The 25,349-nt window shown below is 38.0% G+C and overlaps 3 protein-coding genes and 1 long non-coding RNA gene across 12 annotated transcripts in view; 1 reads left to right on the top strand and 3 right to left on the bottom strand.

Moving 5' to 3' along the window:
• LOC125270315 overlaps positions 1-4,218 on the bottom strand; it is a 5,984-nt gene extending 1,766 nt beyond the window's left edge. Inside the window, exons 1-2 of one of the 2 annotated variants that reach the window (XR_007185323.1) lie at positions 4,158-4,218; positions 2,152-2,214 (exon numbers count right to left, since the gene is read on the bottom strand). This is a non-coding gene — a long non-coding RNA (uncharacterized LOC125270315). Of the gene's footprint in view, positions 1-2,151; positions 2,215-3,863; positions 4,062-4,157 lie in introns of those variants that run through there. The other variant, XR_007185324.1, reaches the window with a different exon arrangement.
• The window catches only part of LOC125270311 (target of Nesh-SH3), a 24,131-nt gene extending 10,688 nt beyond the window's left edge, over positions 1-13,443 (top strand). Inside the window, exons 9-22 of one of the 3 annotated variants that reach the window (XM_048193749.1) lie at positions 295-2,202; positions 2,687-2,761; positions 3,245-3,394; positions 5,910-5,969; positions 7,518-7,559; positions 7,650-7,775; positions 7,979-8,068; positions 8,173-8,382; positions 9,353-9,458; positions 9,742-9,821; positions 11,508-11,537; positions 11,654-11,812; positions 11,894-12,016; positions 12,097-13,443. In XM_048193749.1, the coding sequence (XP_048049706.1) occupies positions 295-2,202; positions 2,687-2,761; positions 3,245-3,394; positions 5,910-5,969; positions 7,518-7,559; positions 7,650-7,775; positions 7,979-8,068; positions 8,173-8,382; positions 9,353-9,458; positions 9,742-9,821; positions 11,508-11,537; positions 11,654-11,812; positions 11,894-12,016; positions 12,097-12,212 (3,275 nt within the window). In that variant the 3' untranslated portion in view covers positions 12,213-13,443. The remainder of the gene's footprint in view (positions 1-294; positions 2,203-2,686; positions 2,762-3,244; positions 3,395-5,909; positions 5,970-7,517; positions 7,560-7,649; positions 7,776-7,978; positions 8,069-8,172; positions 8,383-9,352; positions 9,459-9,741; positions 9,822-11,507; positions 11,538-11,653; positions 11,813-11,893; positions 12,017-12,096) is intronic. The other 2 variants (XM_048193751.1, XM_048193750.1) reach the window with 2 other exon arrangements.
• The window catches only part of col8a1a (collagen, type VIII, alpha 1a), a 35,448-nt gene continuing 23,538 nt past the window's right edge, over positions 13,440-25,349 (bottom strand). For all 3 annotated transcript variants that reach the window (XM_048193752.1, XM_048193754.1, XM_048193753.1), the window contains one exon: positions 13,440-13,724. The gene's annotated coding sequence lies outside the window, so the exon portion shown is untranslated. The remainder of the gene's footprint in view (positions 13,725-25,349) is intronic.
• tfg (trafficking from ER to golgi regulator) lies at positions 13,440-25,349 on the bottom strand. Of its 4 annotated transcripts, none has more exons than XM_048193756.1 (8): positions 25,192-25,349; positions 23,293-23,480; positions 22,569-22,652; positions 20,045-20,191; positions 19,404-19,553; positions 17,346-17,501; positions 15,813-15,896; positions 13,440-14,318 (listed from the first exon to the last, which is right to left on the bottom strand). In XM_048193756.1, exons 2-8 carry the CDS (start codon positions 23,474-23,476, stop codon positions 13,933-13,935), a joined length of 1,191 nt encoding a protein of 396 aa, XP_048049713.1. In that variant the 5' UTR covers positions 23,477-23,480; positions 25,192-25,349; the 3' UTR covers positions 13,440-13,932. The 4 variants fall into 4 exon arrangements, with proteins under 4 accessions (XP_048049713.1, XP_048049714.1, XP_048049715.1 ...); XM_048193757.1 differs by having other exon boundaries at positions 23,293-23,477; positions 25,192-25,346; XM_048193758.1 differs by having other exon boundaries at positions 23,293-23,489; positions 25,192-25,330.

Raw genomic sequence — 25,349 nt, 5'->3', positions numbered from 1 at the left:
ATTGCCCTTCATTTTATTGGCATTATGCCGTAAAAAAAAAACAACAACAACAACAACCAAAAAAAAAACATGCATTTATGAAAACAAAATTCAACTAACTATAATAACTTTTCTTCTATACAAAAATTCATTGAAATGAAAATATAAAAATGTCCTTTTATCTTCTGTAATAGGAGATCTACATGTATCATTATCAAAAAATGGAAATCAGTGCCTTCTTATTTCTGTTTTTGTACCTGAACTGTGCTATTTTCTTTGAATACTTTGTCATATATATTGTTTCTGTTTCTCCAGTGTCGCCAATAGAGGCAGAAAATCCCACGACAACTCCTGATGATCAACCTGCCTTCACTGAGGCCCTTAGTTTCACCGACACACCGATCATTCTGCCCATGCCAAAAACCACAAACACAGTTCAACCTCAAAACCCCACCAGTCATCCTAGCACTACCCAACCAGATCCTCACACAGAGCAACATACTAGTTTAACCCCAAAACAACTTACGACAACTCAGCCACAACCTTCCACAACCCAACAACAAACCAGCACAACGCAACCACCACCCACTACAAACCAAAAATATACCACCAAAACACAGGTCTCAGTTAAAGTTCAACCATATACAGCCAAACAGCTGCCGAATACAGCCCAACAACAGTTTAGTGAAACAACATCTTCCCCTAGTTCATCTACAGCCAAACCACCAACCCAACAACACAACACAAGGACTGTCCAGGAACATCCCCACCCATCTAAGAAACAAGACACCATAACTCAACACAGTCTCCATACAAGAAAAATTCAGCCAGGTACCAAGCTGCATCGGTTGAGCACAACCCAGCGTTTACAAGGCACGTCCAAACACCAAACCATTCACGCTTATGATTTCTCAAAATCCACTTCCCATTACCAGTCAAGCACAATCACACATTCAACAACATTCACACAACCAAACAACAAACCAGCAGCCACACTTTCTGAACAGCCAAACTACAAACCAGCAGCCACACTTTCTGAACAGCCAAACAACAAACCAGCAGCCACACTTTCTGAACAGCCAAACAACAAACCAGCAGCCACACTTTCTGAACAGCCAAACTACAAACCAGCAGCCACACTTTCTGAACAGCCAAACTACAAACCAGCAGCCACACTTTCTGAACAGCCAAACAACAAACCAACAGCCACACTTTCTGAACAGCCAAACTACAAACCAGCAGCCACACTTTCTGAACAGCCAAACTACAAACCAGCAGCCACACTTTCTGAACAGCCAAACTACAAACCAACAGTCCCACTTTCTGAACAGCCAAACTACAAACCAGCAGCCACACATTCTGAACAGCCAAACTACACACCAATAGCCACACTTTTTGAACAGCCAAACTACACACCAATAGCCACACTTTTTGAACAGCCAAACTACACACCAATAGCCACACTTTTTGAACAGCCAAACTACACACCAATAGCCACACTTTTTGAACAGCCAAACTACACACCAATAGCCACACATTCTGAACAGCCAAACTACACACCAATAGCCACACTTTTTGAACAGCCAAACTACAAACCAGCAGCCACACTTTCTGAACAGCCAAACTACAAACCAACAGCCACACTTTCTGAACAGCTAAACTACAAACCAACAGCCACACTTTCTGAACAGCCAAACAACAAACCAACGACTACACAGAATTGGTCCACAAATGACAATTCTCCAACAAACACAGCTTTGAATTCACCCACAACTTTAGCAAACATTCGGGATGGATTAGTGTCATGGCAGACAACTGATTTCATCAACCAACCAGTATTTAGCACTAAACCATCCATTCTTGAAGAATATTCGACACCCCATATTCTCACAACTGAAGATTTGCCCCTTACCGAGAACGTACAGGAACTGACTCCACAACCAATATATCCACCCATACGTTTTTGGTACCAGCCCCAACCCAGCACCACAACACAACATTCCAGCACTACTAAACACCAAGCTAACACTGCTAAACACAACCCAAAAACATTTTCCCATGCTGAAAACCAACCACCTAACCCTGATGAACAGTTGCCAGGTACCCAAAAAACCCCACTAAACCTGACACCTAAAACTGCTTTCATCAAATCCGATGCTATTCAAAACTCACCCGTGGCGGAGAAGGTAACAGTGAGGACGCGTCAACCAGGTCAACCAGAGGGTAACTTCTCCCCTAGACATAGTGTATAGAAAAATATTAGTTTTAGTAACTGAATTGTAGCGATCTGGCAACCTAAAATGTTTTTTAAATGTCGTTTAAGACAGGGGTGTCCAGTCCTGCAACTGGAGGGTCACTGTCCTGCAGAGTTTAGTTTCAATCCAAATTAAATTACCTCGATCAACTAATTAAGGTCTTCAGGATTATAGAAACTTCAAGGCAAGCATGTTGGGGCAAGTTGGAGGTAAATTTTGCGGGACATTGGCCTTCCAGGAGCAGGATTGGACACCCATTGTTTAAGAGGTTCTTTGATGTTTTTCATTCATTGTTATTCATTGTTGTTTTTTTTAAACAATTGGTACCAGAAATTCAGCATGGATAATCTAGACAGGTTAAAAGCTATTGCTCAGGGATCTTCTGAGAACATTATTATTACAATATGTTTAACGTTGTATGAGACTTACGCAAGTCTGCCTCTGTATGTCAGCTAGTTCCCAGCCAAAGGACGAACAACTACTGTCACTGCCAACACTTACAAATGAGGTGGCCAGTAGGAACAATGGTAATGTCAGCTCCAGTTTACTCCTTCTAACTGTGCTGTTTGTCACCTGTCCGTATTAACCGCATAAATCTTCATTGTACACAGCATCGTCGTGACTGTTGACCAAACATCACCACCACTTCCAAACGCCATCCTGCTGGGCAATGCTATTACCACCTCACTAGAGCTGAAACAGCCCCACCACTTCCCCTCAATCCTTTTTAAACCATCACCTACGGCACCAACTCTCACATTATGCCATGCGTTCAACTCAAATGCCTGACTACTTCATTCACTCTTGAAAACACTGCCACTGTCATAATGCTGCGCACACCATTTCACACCATCTTTGCTTTTAGATCTGTTGGCTTCTGTTTTTTGGATAGCTGGTGCTCTTTTGTGAGCTTCCCAGACTCATCCCCATTCAGTCAGTCAACTGATCTGTTGTCATAATCTTTAATCATGTTCTCTTCCCCATCGCTGACTGTGTTTGTGTTTATTTAGGCAGAGGTATCTTCCGCAACTCTTCTTCTTTGTCCCGCCCATTGGCACGAAACGTTACGCAGAGACTGAGGCCTCATGGTCGCGTCCCTCCTACAAAGCCTTTCAGGCCACCCCCTGTGTATCGTAACTCAACTTTCAACAGGAAAAGGGGTATAAAACTTTGGCAGTCTTCGCACTGACTCAAACACAGTTTTTCTTTTAAGTGGGGCCTTTAACTATTCATTCTTTTCTTTCATGCTTCCAATCCTTACTTTCATTTATTCATTTATTTTGTCATTCATTTTGTCTAACTGTTTTATTAGACATTTAAATGTCATGTAGTGTGCAAATTCAGAAATCTGTAGCACTAGGGCTGTTTCACACCACATACATACACAGCAGCATGAAAGTGTAGCTGATGAGTACACCGCAATGTTTCTAAACAGAAAATAATGGGATTTTAGGTTACAGCACTGTGTATTTATTTTAATTATAGGCATAAATTGTCTATTATGCACGTGAAGAGTGGCCACATTTACATTTAAAGGGTAATTAAAGGCACAATGTGTACGATTTTTGCAGTAAAATACCCAAAAACCACTAGCCCAGTGTTATATATTTTGTTCAGTTGAGTACTTACAATATCCCAAATGTTTCTAACTATGTTAATCCTAAAAAAATTGCGATTTTAACCGAGGATCTGGGACGTGTCCAGGAGTCGCCTGTCAATGGCGTCACATCCGCGTTACTCTTGGTTATTTTGTAGAAACCATGGGAACACCAAAGACGCTTTAAATTACGTTTTATTCGACAAGGGAACAACTGTTTGGTTACATTTATAGACCGAAAATTAATTATTGTTATATAGATCAAAACATTTAGTCTTATTGTTTAAATCTAGTTTTCTTGATTTTCCGAGAGTACCATGTTTTACCTTGCCTGGAAAATCCAGCCTCACCACTGTACCAGCGAGTCTGGTCGGCCATTGAATCAATTCGATTTCTAGGGCGGAGCAAATCCAAGCAAACAGGAAGCGGAGTAAACAAATCAGAGAAGGGCGGATATGTTAGCAAAGCGACAAGAGAGTCAACAGCGAAAAGTAAATAATTAATGTGTTTTTGGTCATTTAAAACTGACTTCACGGCTGAATAGAACAAACTCTCGGGTCTCGCGTGCGCAATCTTTGTTGATATTGAAGGGACTTTCGCCGCACTAGAGTGACGCTGTTTGCGTCACTGAAATAAATGAATCTGATTGCACGGTACGGTTTGGAGTTGACTCGAGGCCATAGACTGTAGCTCGAGGCGCGACGGAGGGCGGACTGACCAGACTGATATAAATTGTAGATGTAGAAGATATATCATTCTGGACTTGCCAGGCAAGCTTTTACCATGCCTCAGAGAAAAACACTATTTTGTCAAGTAGCTAATACAGCATTTTCTCCATCATACAATATGTTTTAAAATTAATTGCATGCCATTTATCAACACAAGCCACCCAGCATTTATTAATATGATATTCTAAAATTAATCTAGCTTCCTGTATTGTGCAACAAGTGTATCACAGCAGCCGCCGAGCGAACGCATACAGGAACGTTATAACAATTTTCAACACAGTCAAATATATCTAATATGATAAACAGTGCTGTGTTACCTCATACGCTTGACTGGAAGAAGCGGAAGCGGCGACTGTGGCATAATAAAAGTTCCACTGCTTCGTTCAGCTCCAACAGCCCTCGGTCCTGCTCTGCTTCATACTACAGTAATGTTGATGAATAATAACATCCATGAACATGATTTCTGCTCGAGTCCCGTCCCGATTCTTTCCCACTGGCTGTGAAGCGAAGACGACATCTCCCAAGATAACTCGGCGTCACCTTCTTTGTTTTGAATAGGCGACCTCTAGCAGCGAAACGTTATATAAAGTTATATTTAAAAATTTACTTACATGGTTTTATATAAATTAATTTATTTAAATATTATTCTCTCCATTATTTTATGTTGTTTCATAAAAGTCTAAATTAAAAAAAAAGTCTGAATTCTGAATATGTCCACTTATGGACTGCTTATATATGTGAGGTGAAACAGGCCTTAGTCTTATTGTTAAGAAGGGTCAAAAATTAATACTTGCCAAGCACTGACTCCACAAGTCACCTTAAGTTTTAAGTTAGGTTTTACCTCAGTGCATACTGTATATGTATGTATGTATACAGTATATATAATTAATTATGTCTGTTAAAAATTCTCAGTTGATTGAATAGGATTATGTATATATCTGTACATTCTTCTTTGCACATGGTTTCTCTGGTGTGTTTTAAATTCATTTCTTTAAGGGACTCTTAGGACCTGTTGACAAGATTCATGTTATCTGCAGGGACAACACACTCACACACACTTTCTGCCAGAAGTCTGTTTCTCATTCTGTTCTCTTCACACTGCCATTTAATTCTGCACTACAGCTGATTACTCCTGTGACACCTGATATTACAGCTGAAACTGAACAGTTCAACATTTTAGTTTTTCTTCACATCTTAATTTTCCTTCACATCTGGTCTCTTACTATAATATCAAATATTATCAACTGTAAACACTCCCGTACTCATATTGTTGTATGCTTTTAACACTTTTCTTTATCATATCCTTGAATGAAATGGGTTTGATTATAACAGTCTTTTCTATTCTGACAGTGCCTCATGGTGAGCGCCATATAGGCCTTTGGGCGCCCAAACTTCCCGGAAAGAAACCTGGTAAACTCCTTCATAGATTTTGAATACTAATATTCAAGATTACTTTAGTATTATCTCATAAGGGCGTTGCAATATATTTCCATTCCGGTCCATGTGATGTAACTGTAGTTTCAAAGCCTGTTGTTGTGTTCTTTAGTTTTGAGTGATTTTGTAGTCCCTGTCCCAGAAAACTGTGAATCCAATTGTGCATAGTGCTAGATTGGATACAGTTTTAACATATTGTTTGAGATATTGTTTGGTAGAAAACATTTCTTGTCTAAAGAATGATTCCCTTGCAGCTGGATTTCATGACAATTCCAGGCCAAAGAAAATATTTATGTGCTGTTAATGTCATGATGGATTTTCAGAGCTTATGATTCTTTGGAAAAGCATGACAGATCAGACATTGATAAACTTAGTCGACTGCTGGTGAGAACACAGCACCCTCTCTCACTTTCTCCATCACCCTCTCCCAACCAAATATAACATTGAATAATGGAGAATCAAATCCCCGACATCTCCCAAGATAACTCTCCCAAGATAATGAACCTTCTTTGTTTTGAATAGGCGACCTCTAGCGCCGAAAAATCTACATATTGTAGCTTTAAGTTATATTTAAATATATGTGCTGTTAATGTCATGATGGATTTTCAGAGCTTATGATTCTTTGGAAAAGCATGACAGATCAGACATTGATAAACTTATCCGACTGCTGGTGAGAACACAGCACCCTCTCTCACTTTCTCCATCACCCTCTCCCAACCAAATATAACATTGAATAATGGAGAATCAAATCCCTCTGTCCTTACCAAATTCATCTCATCCCATGCTCATCCCATCCATCCAATCTGACTTTTATTCGAAGTCTACTGCCCTGAACACATTTGGCAGATATATGATTACTTGAGGAAAATATGAAACTGTGAAACTTTTCTTAAAAACCTTCTGTTCATCCTAAATTAGATTCCTGCTGAAAATGATCTCCAATGTTTTGTGAATCACATATTGGAATAATAGACCATTAAAGTTGGCTGTTGGAAAAATTATGTTTTGAGGTTGATTAATTGACAGGCTTTGGTCAATATTATCCTGAACTTCTATTTTGAGTGAATATCCAGAATTGTAGCTGTATAGTTCTGCACTCCATCATAGCATTGGTCCCGTAGAGCTGTTCTTGGAGAAGTTGCAGTCCTGAGAGTCTGGACAGCATTAAAGGATTCCATTTGGCTCTAACAATACCCCGACTGTGCGGACATTAGCCTGATGTCATGCAGTATTTTTTTCTTTATTCCAACCATGTGAATGTTATGTAGAACATTTTTTTTATTTACTTCTAAATTATAGTCAGTGCAGTGTTTTCTGACCTTGGACACTTATAATAATGTGAAATAGCTGTTGTATTTTTATGCTGAAATTATTTTTAACCAAACCCAATGAAAAAAGCCTTAGCTCTCTTTTTTGTTTAGACTAATCTCAGCCACAACATAACTTTATGGGTTTTTAATGTTTTCACTGACCCCTTGATTAACCAAAAACAATTTCCATGTATCTCCTTTTCTTCTTTTACAGATAAGACAAAGCTGAACCAGGCTTCAGACACTAATGAAAAGGGTGAGGACACTGACAGATAAAGATATCTAAGTCTTGATGTGCATATATTTCGTTGCCAATTAATGAAAAATGTTCCATGTTAACTTTTAGAAAAGATTATTGATCTGAAGCAGATGGACCCAATACCAGATCTGAAACCTCTAGCTCCACCCACTACTGAAAAAACAACCAATCAAGAGCTTTCACAGACAACAACACCACAATCTGCTTTTGAAGGTATGGTCCAATGCATGATTTGTTCAATTAAGTTATAGAAACCATCTGGTGAAGACACTGGATGCTGAAATTAGAGTGTTTTTGTGCCAATTATACTGAAAAAATGCAAGATCTACTGAGAATAGGAGGCGTAGTGTGTCTCACAGAGCTGGAGTCTTGATCTTGTGGTCTTTTGATGTTTCATGTATGTCTTTGAATCTTAGGCAGTCGTTTTGACACCGGTGACAACTCCTCTGTATTCAGTCCTCATCCCCTATCTGAGGTGGATGCAACGGGGAAGAAACGTTTTGTAGGTAGGTATATGGGTTAAAATCATTTATTGCAACTGTAGCACTGCAAGAGGTCTATTTTACAATTCACAGTGTTTTGACGAGTCGTCGTCGGTCATCTTTTTCAGCACCTCACGTGATCTATAGAACCGACAAACGTCCGGAGGAGCCCTGCTCTGTCACTCACTCTCTCAGCTTCTTTCCTGATGAGGAGGTGGGATACATAAATGTCACTGGCCCGCCCAAGACCCCTCCATCCAACCTTACTGTAGTCACAGTGGAGGGATGCCCCTCCTTCGTTATCCTTGACTGGGACAAAACAGACAATGAGACCACAGGTACACTTAAACTAAATAGAGTATAGAAATTAATAGGAAAAGTTGCAATGCCCAATATGGCAGCTGTAGGAATGAAAGTTAAAAGAGCCAGCAGCCTTTTTTGATGAATGCAATGTCTGTTTTTCAACTCTGGAATGTGCGTTAGCTGGGCAAGCCTGAAAGAAATCAGCTTTTAGCATCGGTTTGAGCTTAGGAAGTAAATTTATGATACCATTGTTGTCAGATTATATTGTTGATTTGAAATATTTCTTTGAACAGTACCCATGAAAAATCTTGACAGATTTTTACTCTTTCTCCAGTTCATCAGATAGATAGGAGCTGGAGTTTTATGCCCATTACCTATGTTTAAAAAAAAAAAAAAAACTGCCCAAGGGGTGTTGCCAAGATGGCAGTGAAGTGAACTGGCTTGCATTGAGGCTTTCCTTAAATCTATTTACTTGGATTTAACAAGATATATGAGAGATAAAAATGAAAATTTTGTTATTATATACTCATTCCAAAATAAGTAATTCCAAACCTATATTACTTCCATGAAAGAAAGGAGATACACTGCCGTTCAAAATTTTGTGGTTGGTAAGATTGTTTTGAAAGAAGTCTCTCCTTCAGAAATAATTTAAATATGCATATTTGGTGCTCAAGAAACATTTCTTATTATAATCACAGTTGAAAACAGTTTTTTTCTGGGATTCTTTGATTACCGGTAATATAAAAAATATTTGAAATAGAAATATTTTGTAATTGTCACTTTTGAATAATTAAGCACATCCTTGCGGGTTAAAAGTTACTTTCTTTAAAAAAAAAATCTTACTGACCCTAAACTTTTGAACAATGTTTTCCAAAAAGTACAAAAAAAAAAACCCACCATTAAAGTATATTGAACATAATAAAACAGCTCAGACATTCTGGAAAATATCTTCTGTGTTCCATTAATGATATGAAACAACAAATTATGTTTTTGTGGTCTCAATAGAATATGACGTAGTTTCCTCAACCAAGGGTCCACATGGAGAAGAGGTGTCCATCCAGACAACAAATCAAACACATACAGCAGTGGAGAACCTGAAACCAGAGAGCAGGTTTGAACACATACCATGTTCTGTGTCATGGACTTCTTGAATTAAGCTAATTGTAATTACTACACATTACACACTAACCCAAAGATCTAAAGATGTATTTGAAATGGCAGATTTGAAATGAGGCCATCATTTAGTCCCTTCATGAAGCTGTTTTCACCGTGAGGCCTTTAAGATCCCCATATTATTTGTTACAATAACATATATAAAAAAATAATAATAACTGGTTGTCTGATGATCAACATAGTATTGGTTCAGAATTGTTAACTCCATTTTTTTCTTGCAGTTATGAATTCAAAGTTGTACCCAAGAACGAGCTGGGTTCAGGCCCAACCAGTGATCCAGTCAGCTTCAGTACTGAGTCAGGTAATCGGAGGAGAAATGTTAAAGGCCTAAGACATGAATTCATTGAGAATATGTTGTGAGCTCTTGAGCTCAAACCACAGTCATTTCTGAGGTCATTGTGAAATCATCTGGCTCATCCATTGAATCTGAGCTCTATTTGTTCCAGAAGTGTCACTGAGCCAATTGTATCAACAAGAGAAGCTTAAATTATTTTCACCTTCAGAGTCACTCTTTTCCATAACAAAAATCAATGGCATGTCAAGTTCTAAAAAAGAAAACAAGCACCTTATATGCAGTCTGCACGACTTTTGTGCTATGTTTCAAGACATTTGAAGCCATACGAGAGAAAAACAGACCCTAATGTAAATCATTATTCACTTAAAATCTCATTTAAATCTCATTCTCACTTTACACAAACATTCGAAAGCATCGCGATGAATCAAGTTGCGTGAGAGCCGATTATGTTTGATGTCATTGAACAATTTAAAGAAACTGGCATGCATAATAGAGTCAGGCAGGCCAAGGTAACTTAAGAACAAAAGATCAATCTCACAGGTGTGTAAAATTGGCAGTGAACTATTGCTGTAATGTATATGTATAATTAGCATATAAGCATTACTGTCAGCAGTGGGAGTAATGTGCATAATAGTTCCAATGTGTTCACTCTTCTGTGTATATTGAAGTAATTTAGGTATAAATACAGTACTGGGGCTCTGATAAACTGCCAGAAAATAACAATAACCATGAGGATATCTGACACAAGCTCTGGAAAATTGTACATCATGAAGGACGACTCAGGGGAATTTCTTGGGGCTTTGGATTTTTAGTAACTTTGTTAGAAATAAGTCCAAAAACATGCTGTTTTGATATATTCAAACCTTGAGTGGAGTTATTTACCCGATGGCATATCGTCTGGCTTATGTTTAAGGAAGGTATTCTTGACAATGTGTTTGGCTCAACCTAATTCCATGTATAGTTTCATAGTAGGTATGGACCAGAAAAAAGGTTAATTTCATTAACTTTAGACATACACTTGCATTTACAGTAGGCTACACAACCAAGATGTTTGGGGTTTGAAAGAAATTAATATTTTTATTCAGCAAGGATGCATTAAATTGATCAAAAGTGACAGTAAATACATTCATATTGTTAGAAGAAATTTCTATTTAAAATAAATGTTGTTTTTTAATGTTCTGTTTATTAAAAGAAACGTGAAAAAAAAAATCCGTTCTCTCAAAAATATTAAGCAGCACAAACTTTTTTAACTTTGATAATAATAATAATAATAATAATAATAATAATAAAAAATCTTAAGCACCAAAGTCAGCATATTAGAATGATTTCTGAAGGATCATGTGACACTGAAGACTGGAGTAACAATGCTGATAATTCAGTTTTTTTCATCCAAGAATAGGCCTAAATTACATTTTGAAAAATATTCAAATAGAAAAGTTATTTTAAATTGTAATGATATTTGTTATTTTAAAATGTTATTTTAAATTGTAACAATATTACTGTTATTACTGTATTTTTGACCAAGTAAATTTAGCTTTGGTGAGCATTAGAGACTTCTTTTTTAAAAACAATCAACAACAAAAATCCTACTGACCTCATGAAGCTAATAGACATTAATGAAAACCAAGTGGGTGTTTTTTACACAGTTTATGCATTAAGTTGCAGTGACATCATGTTTCTTCTGTATTGCAGCTGATCCTCGCGTAAGTGAGATGCCCACTGGTAAGTGTTTCAATCGGAGTAGCCTATACAATATTAATATTAAAATAAAAAATAGAAAGATGCAATATGTCTATACAAAATGTACACTCTTATCTAATCTATATTGGCTCTCTTAGGTAAAAATGCCATCTGGTCATCGTTTCCATTCAGAGCAGACTCATACTCTGAATGCAACGGGCGGCAATTCATAAAGCGAACCTGGTACCGCAAGTTTGTGGGTATCCAGTTGTGCAACTCTCTCAGATACAAGATCTACCTGAGCGACTCACTTAAAGGTCAGTATCAACCATTTACAGACTCAACAGATATTTCTGCTAAAAGTCACTTACTTAGCTCTAAACGTTATATTTTTTTAGGGAAGTTCTACAGCATAGGAGATCAAACAGGGTATGGGGAGGACCACTGCCAATTTGTTGACTCGTTCCTGGATGGACGAACTGGTGGTCCTCTTCCGCCAGACCAATTACCACCTAGACAAGGTTTCTAATAAAACTTTTTTTTTTTTTAAAGCACAATAATCTCACACAAAAGGTATGATGATTTCTCCTCCCTTATCTAGGCTTTTTCCGGGCCATGCGTCAAGAGCCTGTCAAGTTTGGGGAGATTGGAGGAAATTCCATGATCAATTACGTGGCCTGGTACGAATGCGGGATACCCATTCCTGGGAAGTGGTAGGACCTCAAGGAGCAGATGGAAGACATGACGGATAAGAAACAGTAGTTCCCAAGGGAGAACTAGTGTTTTTATGTGATGACTGTGTATAGAGAATGATTTCTTTAGAGTATGTATCTCTGTTTTTGGGTTATCGGGCACATATAAAATTATTTATAAGCTCAAACAGTGCAGCAAATGTACAGAGAGCTGAATAAATGTTACCATTGAGATTAAGAAGTTAGGCCTAAACTTTTAATAATAAAGGGAAGCAGGCTCCCTTAAAGACTAAATGAAGGTGTATATTATTTATCAAAATGTTGAATATTCCACAAAAAAAGACAAGTCACATATTTAAGTGAATATTTTTAAAGATCATGTTCTATTCTTCCATACAGTTTTTGTTAGCTCAACTATTTAGCTGTGGGACTGTTTTGGGGTGAACCTCTGCTTATGAGTTTCCAAGGTAATTCCTAAAGGTGGATTTTTCTCTCAGTAAACAGTCCTTTTTTGGACCTTGCAAGTATTGTGCAAAATTTACCAGGTTTACTGGCTTTATATGGTCATGGCAGGAGTTGAAAAATTGGATATATCTGTACAGTGTTTCAGTTACACTGGTCTCATGTGAATAGTCTCATTAAGTCTTTTTTGGCTTTGCTTATAAAATACTGTGTATTTTACCATTTATCTGGGTGCAATGCTTTGTCCCATAGACTTTCAATGTAAGTGTAAGTTTTTCTCTATTATTGTTAGTGAAACATGCTGTTAATAATATACTGAATGTACTGAACCCAGAACATTCCATTAACAGCTTAAGCACCAGTTAAACAAGGAATTTAATGAGTATCCAAGTATAAAGTATCCAAGCCATGCTGCTTTTCAATTAATTGTTGTAATTATACTATGTTTGAATGTGAGGAATGCAATATCACTTTAACAAGGAAGTCTATTGTTTTGTACAGAAGTTCAATGACTCATGATTTCCAGAGAAAGATTTTAAATGCCAGATTTTATGTTAAAGTTATAGATTTTTTATGAGGTTTATCTGCTTTACTAATAAGAGCACAAGCAGTTTTTGTTTTATGATGTTTTTCGTGGCTGCCGTTTTTAAAAATAAAATAAAATGGTTTCTGAATCTGATATGAAAAAAGATATGGTGTGTTTTAATATTGTTTTATATGCAATCCTCAAAAAACTGAAAAATAAAGACCTAAAAAAAGAAAGACCATAAATGAATAAAGCTCCCATCACTTCAGTCTCAAAGTCTTTATTCGCCTTCTGAAAACAATGTTACAGTTTATACAGAAATGACAAGCTTCACTGCAGAGGCCAGTCAGGGGTTAGTAAAAACCAGGACATTTGAAAAAGTAAAGAAAACAAGTAAAGAAAACTAAACAAAATATCACTTACTTTGATTATGATCATTTTCTAGTGTTTAAACAGACTCATTGTTTATGACAAAATAACACCAATGAGGAGGCCGGTGATAAAATAAACTGCACACACACACACACACACACACACACACACACACAGCTGTCCACTCCCACACCATTTGGTCTCCCATGTGTGCAAACGCACACATACAACCTCACTAGCTCATTGTCACATGCATTCATACATACACCCAAAGCACAAACAAACACAAACACAATATTAGGATGTCAAACACAGATTTCGGGGGCTGATGTGATGGAGACAGAGAAAACTTGTAGCGATGTGCTACGGGGACATTAAAGGGCTTTTACCGATACCCAGGGCCCGGCTGGGTGTAGCCCTGGCCATAAGGGGGGCGGTTCCGGGCATAGGGGTTGGCACCCCCTGGAGGAGGGGTGGCGCCAGGTGGCGGGGTGTATCCAGGACGGGGCTGATAACCCCCTGTGGCCTGGGAGGTTGGAGGCAGGCTGTAGTTAGCTGGCTGCTGAGAGGCCTGGGATGTGTAATTCTGAGCTGGAAATGCTCCAGGTGGGTACTGGGTGGGTCCTTGGGGAGCAGGAGGCTGTGATTGGTTGGAAAACCCAGGAGCGGAGCCAGGAGCACCAGCTGCCTGAGAGGTAGGGGTGGGGTAATTCTGAAACTGTTGTTGAGGAGGCGGAGCCTGAGGAACACCGGACTGAGGAGTATAACCAGCTGAAAAGGAGTGTTAAATTAATAATTCAAACTAAACAACATTAAAGCTTGGTAATATATATGCTTTGGAGTAAACAAATGTTTTTGCTACAAGGCACTACTGAAAATTACATATACATAATATATATACATTATTTGATTATTATTATTTGTACTTAATTTAGGTTATTAGCATATTTGTTTGTCTAAAGAGACAAATTTTAAGTAGCTAGATTGATTCAAGCGCAAAAAACAAAGTGCAGTTTAAACCAATTAAAGCTACAATATGTAGTTTTTTTGCTGCTAGAGGTCACCTATTCAAAACAAAGGTGTAGCTTGATGATGCAGAGTTTGAGCGCGGAATCTTGGGAAATGTTGTCTTCACCTCACAGTCGGTGGAAAAGAATCGGGACGGGACTCGAGCAGAAATCATGTTCATGGATGTTATTATTAACATTACTGTAGTATGAAGCAGAGCAGGACCGAGGGCTGTTGGAGCGGAACGAAGCCGCTGGAGCGACTGCTAATGAGAGTCGAACACGCCTCGCAAGCAGCGGAACTTTGATTATGCCACAGTCACTGCTTCTGCTTCTTCCAGTCAAGTGTATGAGGTAACACAGTGCTGTTTATCATATTAGATACATTTGACTGTGTTGAAAATGATTTTATGACGATAGTTTGGCGGCTGCTGTGAGACACTTGTTGCACACTGCAGTAAACTAGATCGATTTTAGAATATCATATTAATAAATGCTGGGTGGCTTGTGTTGATAAATGGCAAATGGCATGCAATTTGTTTTAAAACGTATTGTATGATGGAGAAAATGTTGTATTACTTAGCTACTTGACAAAATAGTGTTTTTCCCTGAGGCTTGGTAAAAGCATGGTACTCTCAGAAAATCAAGAGAACTATAAAGATTTAAACAATAAGACTAAATGTGTTGAGCTACATCATAATTCGTTTTCTGTTTATAAATGTAACCAAACTGTTCCATCGTCTAATAAAACATGTAATATATTAAAGCGTCTTTGGTGTTTCCATGGTTTCAACAAAATAAAACCAGAAACCGAGGGTAACGCGGATATAACGCCATTGACAGGCGACTCCCAAACACGTCCCAGATCCTTGGATACAAATAGCCATTTACAAATAGTTGGAAACATCTGGGGTATTTTAAGTACTCAACTGAACAAAATATATAACACTGGCCTAGTGGTTTTTGGATATTTTACTGCAAAATTCTTACATATTGTGCCTTTAATGAAACAGATGAAACTATCTAAACTTCACATGCAAAATGTTTTTCTGGGATGATTTATACATTTTTTTTTTTTTATTTCATTTTGGAATCACAGGCGAGGCTAGTTTTTAAATTATTTACTTGTTTGCCATCCAATTTTGTCCAAACTTTTCAAAGAAAATTAAGCAAAAGACTATCAGATTTGTTATGAACAGGGCTTAAAGCTCAGCTGTAATTTAAGAAGGCATCATTGGTATGCGTTTTAAATAATTACCAGGATACTGCATTCCATACTGTTGCTGGGGTCCAGCTGGCGGAGGATATCCACCTGGAGCCTGATACTGCTGATACATCTGACCTGTTCAATCACAGAAAATTTGTTTATTGGTTTAAGACAACATAAGTTTAATTTTTTAAGGATTAAGATTCACAGTGCTAAGGGAGGGAATTCCCATAAAAAACAAGCACGCAGCTTGTGGATCCTAGCGAGGATATCCCACTGTTACTTAGTTTCATCATCAAAAGTTTGAGAAACATTTGGGACACCAGAGGGCCATAAATATTAGGAACTGATCTCTCTCACTCTGAGTTGGAATACATTTTAATGTGGGATATCTGGCATGTTACTCTGGAACATCAACTAATAAAAGCGCCAATACAGAGGAGCTTATTGGAAACATACAAATAGGAAAGCCATATAAAACTGAGCCATCAATGGATCGCCCAAATGATGGCAGTCGGTGACAGTCTGACCATCTGTGTAGGACACAGCTCCTGATCTTGACCAACACATTTTAAATCCTTTATTTGGATTCCAAATTAAAATAGACCTTAAACAGCAAGAGAATCTTGCAAAATCAACAGACCTCACATATCACGATGGGTAGAGATAAAAGCGGCTTCACTGACACAAAGCACACAGACAGATTATCCAAAGTTCATAAATGTTTGTGTGCATTGCACCAAGAAACTAATGAGAAAAGGCTGTGTGTGTGTAAGTGTCCCAGTGATGGTAACAATAAAGCAGAGAAAAGCATCACAACTCCATGCAACCATGGAAACCATCCCCCAAACCTGCCAAATCTAGAACAGTTCTGCACAATTTCTCATGTGCACTGCATTTATGTGGAAGAACTTCCATGGAAGAGGAGAGGGGTGGGATCAAATCCAATGGACGGGCGGAGAATAACATTATGCTCTTTACTTGAAGGACATTTGATTTGTGGTTTGTTTTTCTTCCGCTTGACAGCTTCCCAAGGGCCTCAGTTAGAAGACAACATCTGTAAGGTGCTTTTATGCTGCAAACAAATAAGTTTTGTGTGTGTTCTTGTATGAGTGTGAGAGAACATGTGTAAGTACAGGTGTGTGACCTTCCTGCCAAAGCAGCGTGACCTGCCAAAACCAGAATCGGCCTGCATTTCTCAAGTGGACTGGAGTGATGTGGAAGTTTTTTGCAATGGCAAAGTGGAGAATAACATCATGCTCTGAATCCACTACAAAGACTTTGTAGCCATATGATTCCTTGTTCATTTTTCTTTCGCTGGACTCTCTCCCATAAGCATCAGAAGAAAACATCTGTAATGGGGATGTGCAAAACTACATTCTCAAAATCGACTGGCCAGTCTTAAGGAAGCCCTGAACAATTAGATTGATTTCAGGTTGTATAATTAGACAGGGTCACCTGACACAGATCATACAGGCTTCTTAGAGGGCTTTTACACAAGACTAAGCTGCTGACTTTTACATGCTGACAGAGCACTTTCTACAAGTGTACTTTGGGTACAATTTGTAAAAGTGGTGCATTTACCATCCATAGTACTAGAGGGAGGTTGTTGGACCCCTGAGTAAGGTGGGGGAGCCTGGGGAGCCACAGCAGAAGGGGGCGCTGCAGAGGATGAAGAGGCAATACTGTCTGGAGTAGCAGAGCGCTCCTCTGCAGCAGCGGTGGCGGCTACAGCTGGAACTGGAACACAAGGAACAGATAAGTAAAATGTGATTCATTGTAAATCAGGTGAAGAAGAAGAAAAAGAAGTAGTTGTTTTATTTATATAGCACCTTTCCACGAGCCCAAGGTCGCTTAAAGGTAGTTGACAGTTTACAAACAACACAAAAATAATGACAAAAACAAAGAAAATTATTTGAAAATATATTTCAAACAAATTTGTTTTGAGTTGAAACTTAAAGGCAGATAGAGAGGAGTTACTGCGAAGAGAGGGGGGTAGTGAGTTCCAGAGCTTGGAGGAGTTAACACAAAGAGATCGTTCACCTAGTAGATCTAGGAACTGACAATGGGCCAAGTTCAGATGATCTAAGAGACCGGGTGGGCAGGTATGGGTGGACTAGGTCTGATAGATAGAGGTGCAAGACCATTTAGAGCCTTAAAGGTTAACAGAAGTACCTTAAAATGAATATGTGATGCAACTGGTAACCTGGTAAAGAAGATCATGGAGAAAGGGTGTTATGTGAGAACTACGTTTAGTCGAGGTGAGCATTCTCGCAGCTGCATTTTGTACATACTGTAGCCTTTTAATGTGTTTTTTTTCTGGTAAGCCAATTAATAAGGCATTACAGTAGTCCAAAAGAGAAGTTATTAGTGGATGAACGAGGGTTTCTGCATCATTCAGATTGAGGGAGGAGCAGAGACGTGCAGTATTACACAGATGATAAAGAGTTAACAACTGAAGCAATATGAGAAACAAATGAAAGAGGAATAAAATAAAACGCCAAGATTAAATACAGGGGAGGTCAAAGGACAGGTCCATTCTATTTACAGGTTTGGTGGAGCCAATCACCATCATTTCTGTTTTGCTGTCATTTCATTTAAGAAAGATCAGAGACATCCAGGCCTGGTTTCACAAGACAGGACTTTCATTAAGCCAGGATTAGGCCTTAGTTAAATTAGGAAATTTAAGTAGCTTTTTTAAATGTGCCTTAGAAAAAACATCAATGGTGTGCATCTTGAGACAAAACAAGGGCACTGACATGTCTTAAGATATGTCAGTGCAAGTTGCTTTCAGTTAAAACAGCTCAAACATACATTTCAGTCTGGAAATAGGCTTAAGCCTTGTCTGTGAAACTGGGCACCAGTGTTTGAATTCTCTAACACATGCGGTGAGTGTGTCTGGCAAAGATGAAATATCAGAAAATGTGGTAAGGTAGATTTGGACGTCATCAGAATAACATTGAAAACGAAGTCCAAACTTGCATAGTATATCACCAAGTAGCTGCATGTAGATGATAAAAAGTAAAGGACCAAGAACTGAGCCCTGTGGAACACCCTGTGTTAATGAAGTTGTGGTGGACCTATACCCTTGCATAGTGATATAGTACTTTCTATAGTGAGAGAAGAAATGAAGCAGGAAAGAGCAGAACCACTGATTCCAATATCAGAAAGACGGAAAATGAGAACATCATGACAGATAGTTATCAAACGCTGAACTTAGATCAAGGAGAATTAGGATGTTTGTAAAACCAGAATCCATAGAAAGGAGGATATCATTAACCACATGAATAAGAGTCATATCAGTACTGTGATCCAGATATACAATCTGAATGAACGAGCCACACTAGAAGCCGTAAAATCAGCAGAAAAACACACCTATGAGAGCTCACCAATTGAAACCTACATTAATTCAGCGAGTGGCTATAATAAACCACTGAAAAGTATTATCTATGAATATATATAAAGTGCTATAGCTGAAAAAATATATATACAATTACTAAGCCATCTATTCAAGAATATTAAGCTTCTTTTAAAATATTTTAGATTTTTAACTCAGGGCAAAAGTTACAACAAACAAATGACAAAATCCACAATTAATCAGCCACAAATAAGTGCTATGAAATCTGTAAATGTATAAGGTACCTGGGGCAGGGTCCTCAGACAGGCCAAATGCAGAAATGACATTCTTGTTAACCTCTTCCTGGTTCTTCAGGGGGTCAAATGCAGACATGCTAGCAGCACTAACCGGTGGGGCATGCTTCATTGTTGAATCTACTGCCTCGTTCACACATTCTGTCACACAGAGACATCAGAACAAGACACCTTTAGTACTGCCTGTCTGCACTTCTTTAGGCACATTTATGAGGTTCAATTTTAAAGAGAAATTTCAGCTAAAAAATTAAATTCTGTCATCATCCTCATTCTGTTCCTAACCCATATGATAAACTTGTTTGAATACATTCAAATGCATCATATGAAGACATAATTTGCATACTTAAAATGCCTTTACTTAAAAATCTCATTTGGTTTAAGATGACTTGGAATGAGATACACAGGCTATTTTTGAGTTGCTTTTTGGGATTTGTTCCAAGGTAGTAATAAAGTCTTATGGGTTGGGAATGACACGAGGGTGTGTAAATGTTTCAGTGAACTAACCCTTTATGTTGTCCAACTTATATAATCTAAGTTAGCTTCTAGAGTGATTTTACATGCTTCAAATGCTTTAGTTACAGTATTGGATATGAAAAACAAGAGAATCACTCCAGGAGAGTTCACGTGTATACCGGTTTCTGGGTTGGTGCTCTCTGGGACAGACTCTGAGGGGGGCTCCAGGCTGTCCAGCAGGCTGTTAACTTTATTCCTCAAATGGATCAGTTCTCTACGCAGGTGCTTCACCTGAGATGACTCCAGTGGCCGAGGCTGCCCATTCACTGTAAAAAAAAAAAAAACAAAGCATTATTTTTGACAGCACTGTCTAACACTTTGTTCTAACTATTCCCATAAAACTCTTGTTCTAATCCATGTTAGTTTGCATTTTAACCAGCTGCCAGACATTTCATCGATATTTCTATTTTTGTCATGTCTTTCCTTTATCCAAAATCCTTTCCTAAAGTATTAAACATCAAAAATGTTCTGATATGTTGTGATTTGTCATTTCATGCAGCTCTTTGCTTTCAGTGAGGACAGACAAAATTACTTCACACTGGACCCTCATCCCATTTAGTCTAGATAGCCAGACTATGTCTATACGATGAGGTAATCCAGAGTTTTGGCGTTGTGTGTGAGCCTGGAATGCTCTTTCCTGAATCCATATGTGTGAGACCGGCTGCCGCTTGAACTGTTCCAGACTCTTCAGAGATCACACGAGCTCTAGCAGAAGTCTAACCCAGCCCTGGGGCACCAGTCACACGTTTGGGATGCATACACACACGTGACATTATACAACCATGAACCAGCACATTCGAACTCTTAAAATCTTCCCAAAATTTTCTTTAACTAGTTCAACCATCCAACAATGGGCAGGGCTACATTTGCAAATAAGGTCAAGACATGACTTCATCTGGCTGGAGCACAGAGGCTTTGGATAGTGCCCAGTGCAGACTTGACTAAAGTTATTAATTTTTATTTTCATTAGGAAGAGAAGCATATATTATGAGTTGGTACTTAAATCAGTTCTTTCAGATCACATTGTCTACAATAAGAGCATAAATACTGGCTTTTGTTACACCCACGCAGACTGCAACCTTTGATTTTGGCTAGACGTGCCAAATAAATCAGTGTAAAATAGTGCATGAATCAAGCTGCCCAAATCTACAGCTTTGCTTCGGCAGCGTTTACGATGACACATTTGAGGAATAGTCGGCACATGCTGAGAACTGGCACTGAAACTGCAGTGCAGATGTACCTGTGTGAGCCAAACAATGCTAGAACAGAGAGAGAATGACGTCATTTAATTGGGCAAGTAACCGGGTCTGATTTTCCTCTCTTAAGAATATTTGTTTGTGCCACCGAACAGATAAAAAGAAGAGTTGCTTTTCAGCACAGCTCATGAAATTGAGAGCAGGTTTAGAGCCTATAAAATGGCCCTGACCCTTTACATTGATGACATGTATAGAGAAGTTTGTTAGCTTTAGGGCTCCCATTCTTTTTAACAAATCAATTTACATGACTGTTCCAGTCAATCATGATATACTAGATGTGGGTTTTTAAAATCATTTTTAACTCACAATTTCTAACTGAAAATATTTTAGAAGTTGGTATAACTAGAAAAATGTATATTCTTTATAAAAAATACTCATGATGTTTTAGGACTTTATTAATTTACATGTGTTAAACCATCTCAGTGTACAACAAGTATTTAGACACTCAAGTCACACTTAAAGTGGTTACCATCAGATTTTAAGGTTCCATTGTGTCCTTGCTAATAACATTAAATGGTCAGACATAGATTCATTATCAGTTCAAATCTTGTTCTATTGCGCCCTCTGCTGGACACAAAAAGCTCCAGCTGTGCTATCATTCAAAGAGGGAAAAAAACGACATCACCTGGTTGGATGAAATACTACCAAGTTCAGCATTTTTAAGATTAAAAGAGCTTAACTCCGCAATATTACACCATCCATGCCGATGTGGGATTATGTGCTTAACAGAGAGCCCATTTTAAACCAAAGGTTACAGCTCAGTATAAACTGTTTTCTGGGTCACAAAGACACAATGTGGAATTGAGAAGCTTTAACTTGATATGCTTCTTTTTTTGTATGAAAAACACCATCCAAAAAGCATAAAAACAACTATGGGCTGCACATGAGCTACTTGGTACTTAATAATGTTGTACACCTATTCTGTCAAGGGACACCATGGTCACTGGAGCGTTTCTGGAATATGATCTTCCTGCAGGTAAGATAAACCTACACATGCTCACTGACCTTAACTCTGTGCATGATTAGCACTGATGAGAACAGTGTTGTTGTGCCTGTATCTGTGGCCTGTTGTCGTTATAAGAATATAACTTGCCCCTCAGTTTGTAAAATGAACAAATAACACATTTACAGATATAAACTTACAATGGAAGCCTAGCAGGTGGGCTGGAAGATTGAGCAAAAATACAAGCCTCACATTTCAGCTTCTACAGCACAAAAAAAAGAAATGATTTGGTAAGCAATTCCATCACACCAGTCACCAGTCAGTTTTATACAGACACCCTAGGCTTCCACTGTAGGTGTGTAACTGTAAATGTTTTTCATTCATTCTAGAATATTCCTTAATGTCAGGTTGAGCAAAAAACCCTAAGCATTTCTGGTTTCTTACCAAAAAGAGTGAGCTTCAATATTCTACTGCACTGGATGGCAAAGGACAAATCAGAACTGTCAAAGATGGTGATAAGGTCATCATCTGGAAGAGAACAGACAAACGATACAAAAGATAACAAAAAATGAATGTAGTACTTGTAGTTAAACCTCAAATAAAACTGTACCACATGTGAAAACAATACAGAGTTTGAGATCTAGACTTAAGTCTATAGTGCAAAACTACTGAGAGATTTGATTAAGAAAATCTATAGGTTTATTTATCTTATAGTATTATACAACATGACTTAAGCAAATGGAGATATATATATATATATATATATATATATATATATATATATATATATATATATATATATATATATATATATATATATATATATATATATATATGCATGTTTTGAAGCTTAAAGTAGGCATAAAACAGAAGTCGCTGTAGTGTTTTTTTCTCCCAGTTGTGACGTATATATGAGTGAAACAGCTTATAGAATGAGAAAAATGTAGGGCGGGATTTTGATTGGATCAGAGGTAGTTGGGCATTGCTAACCACTTAAATGCTAGTTTGCAGTCAGTTTTGAAGGATATTTAGTCCCTAATTAATGTTTTTGATTAAAGATTACAAGGACATATGAATAAAAAAAAAATCAGGATTATAATAAGCACTTTAACATTCTATAAAAAATGAGACTAATCATTTTTGCTTTCATGGTGACTTTAAGACTGACCTTCATCCTTATATTTGATGGCAACTTCATCGCTGCTCTGTAGCTGCCCACGAAAGACTCGCTGCATCATCAGCAGGAGCTCGTCGTAGGTGATGTCTTCATTGTGGATGGGGATACGACGAATATCATCCCCCAACTGAGCTTTAATGATCAGCTTTCCACTCAGGTCCAGCTGGCCATTCATACTGCTGGAAAAACTTTTTTAATGTAAATACTGTATTTTATATATATATCTGTATTTATATATATATATATATATATATATATATATATATATATATATATATATATATATATATATATATATTTCATTGACCAATGCCATTAGATGATAGAGGTATTCAAATTAATACAATGGCAAACGAGGCACAGAATTACTGAAATTACATGAATCCAGTGCAGAATAAATACAAATTATTGTCCAAATATCCAATTGTCAAAATGGCCACTTATGCTAGCCATTAGAGCACTCTTACTATTACTGCACTATTACTTGTGCAGTTAAGCAGTTTATTAAAGCAGGCCATTTATCACTAATGCATCACATGCACATCAGACGTCATCTGATAGTACAACAACAGACTGCATTGAAACCAAACACACTATCAGAGCTGCAGCAGAGAGTGCTACATTAAATGTATGCATAAACAGACTTACAGAGCTAATAACCTCTGACACGATCTATGAAGACACAATGTTCTTCTATCAGAAGCACAGAATTCCACTCACAACACAACAGTTAACTATGAAATGTGATAGTTGTAACGCAATGAGTGTCTTCACACACTACTAACTTTCCTGCTTTGTTATGGATATAAAAAACGTTAGGGAATCACTTGTCTTACTCAAACCCACAATCTTATGACTCATCTATGAGGTTTTATCTGAGCAAGTGCTACTGTACGTTACTGGGACATACTATAACTTCAAAAAAGTCTAAGGGTCATGAGATATAAGATGATTTGGCACATGTAACGTTAGATGGTCTACAATCTTTCCCAGTACAGACTTTGGCCTCAGACAAAATGATAGGGAGACACATTTTGGGTTTTAGATCACAATACAAACGATTTGAGTGAATGTGATCAATCAAGGACAATCTTAACTATCTTACCCTGATTAGTTTAGCTACCATTCAGCCTAGTACTCTGGAGCATGTAGGCACACCTGTATTAAACTCGTATATAATTCAACAAAAACCATGATTGAAACACTGACATTTCTTTAAAAAAAAAAAAAAAAAAAGTGACAAAACCCAAATGGCAAACTGTCAATCAAATGCAGATTAACTTGGATGTTACATTACTTTTTGTATGAATTTGTCAGGGTTTTTCTGGCTGGTCATGTTAAATAGGCCAGATGACAGTTTCCAATAACAACAGCCCATCAGCTATCCAAGCTAACTGAAGATCGTTTAGACGAGAGGATGATGTGGTTTTAGGGCCACACCACACATCAGGCCATTTTTCTTCATCGCACTAGCATGACGTTTAAATGTCTTGCAAAAGAATGATCCATTTAAAACATCTCATCAGGCCTCATTCACCTGATGATACAGCAACTTCCTGCCAAATAAAGGTCTGAGCGTGACAATTCTCCCGGCGTAAAAAGGATAAAACACTGTAAACAAACCTCAAATGAATGATTACAACAATTATTCATGTGTTTTAAATACTACTATTTAACTACCCCATGCTGTGGTTTAAAAATACTGCTTTTTAGACAAAACGTCTGTTTTTTTAGCTTGCCCTAGTTTCACACAGGCTAAGCTATGCTAATGCTAGTTTACTTGACAACCGGCTAACTGCTAATGGTTCTTTTCCAAAAGTGCCCTAAAAACCTGTAAAGTGACCATATAAACGTATGTACATGTTTGTAAGAGAAGCCCCGCGTCTCTACCTGGTTGTTTGGACGTGTCAATCCCAGCACCAGCCTGTGTGTCCCGGACTTCAGCTGAACGACGTCTGACTGACTAATCGGAAACGCCTCACAGCGACCTGTACGTGGCAAAACCACAAACGCGCATGCGCGCTATCCGCACACTGGTCACACTACTG

The sequence above is a fragment of the Megalobrama amblycephala genome, linkage group LG6, assembly GCF_018812025.1.
Source record: "Megalobrama amblycephala isolate DHTTF-2021 linkage group LG6, ASM1881202v1, whole genome shotgun sequence".
Classification (NCBI taxonomy): Eukaryota; Metazoa; Chordata; class Actinopteri; order Cypriniformes; family Xenocyprididae; genus Megalobrama; species Megalobrama amblycephala.
This window is presented reverse-complemented; position numbering and strand designations above follow the sequence as displayed.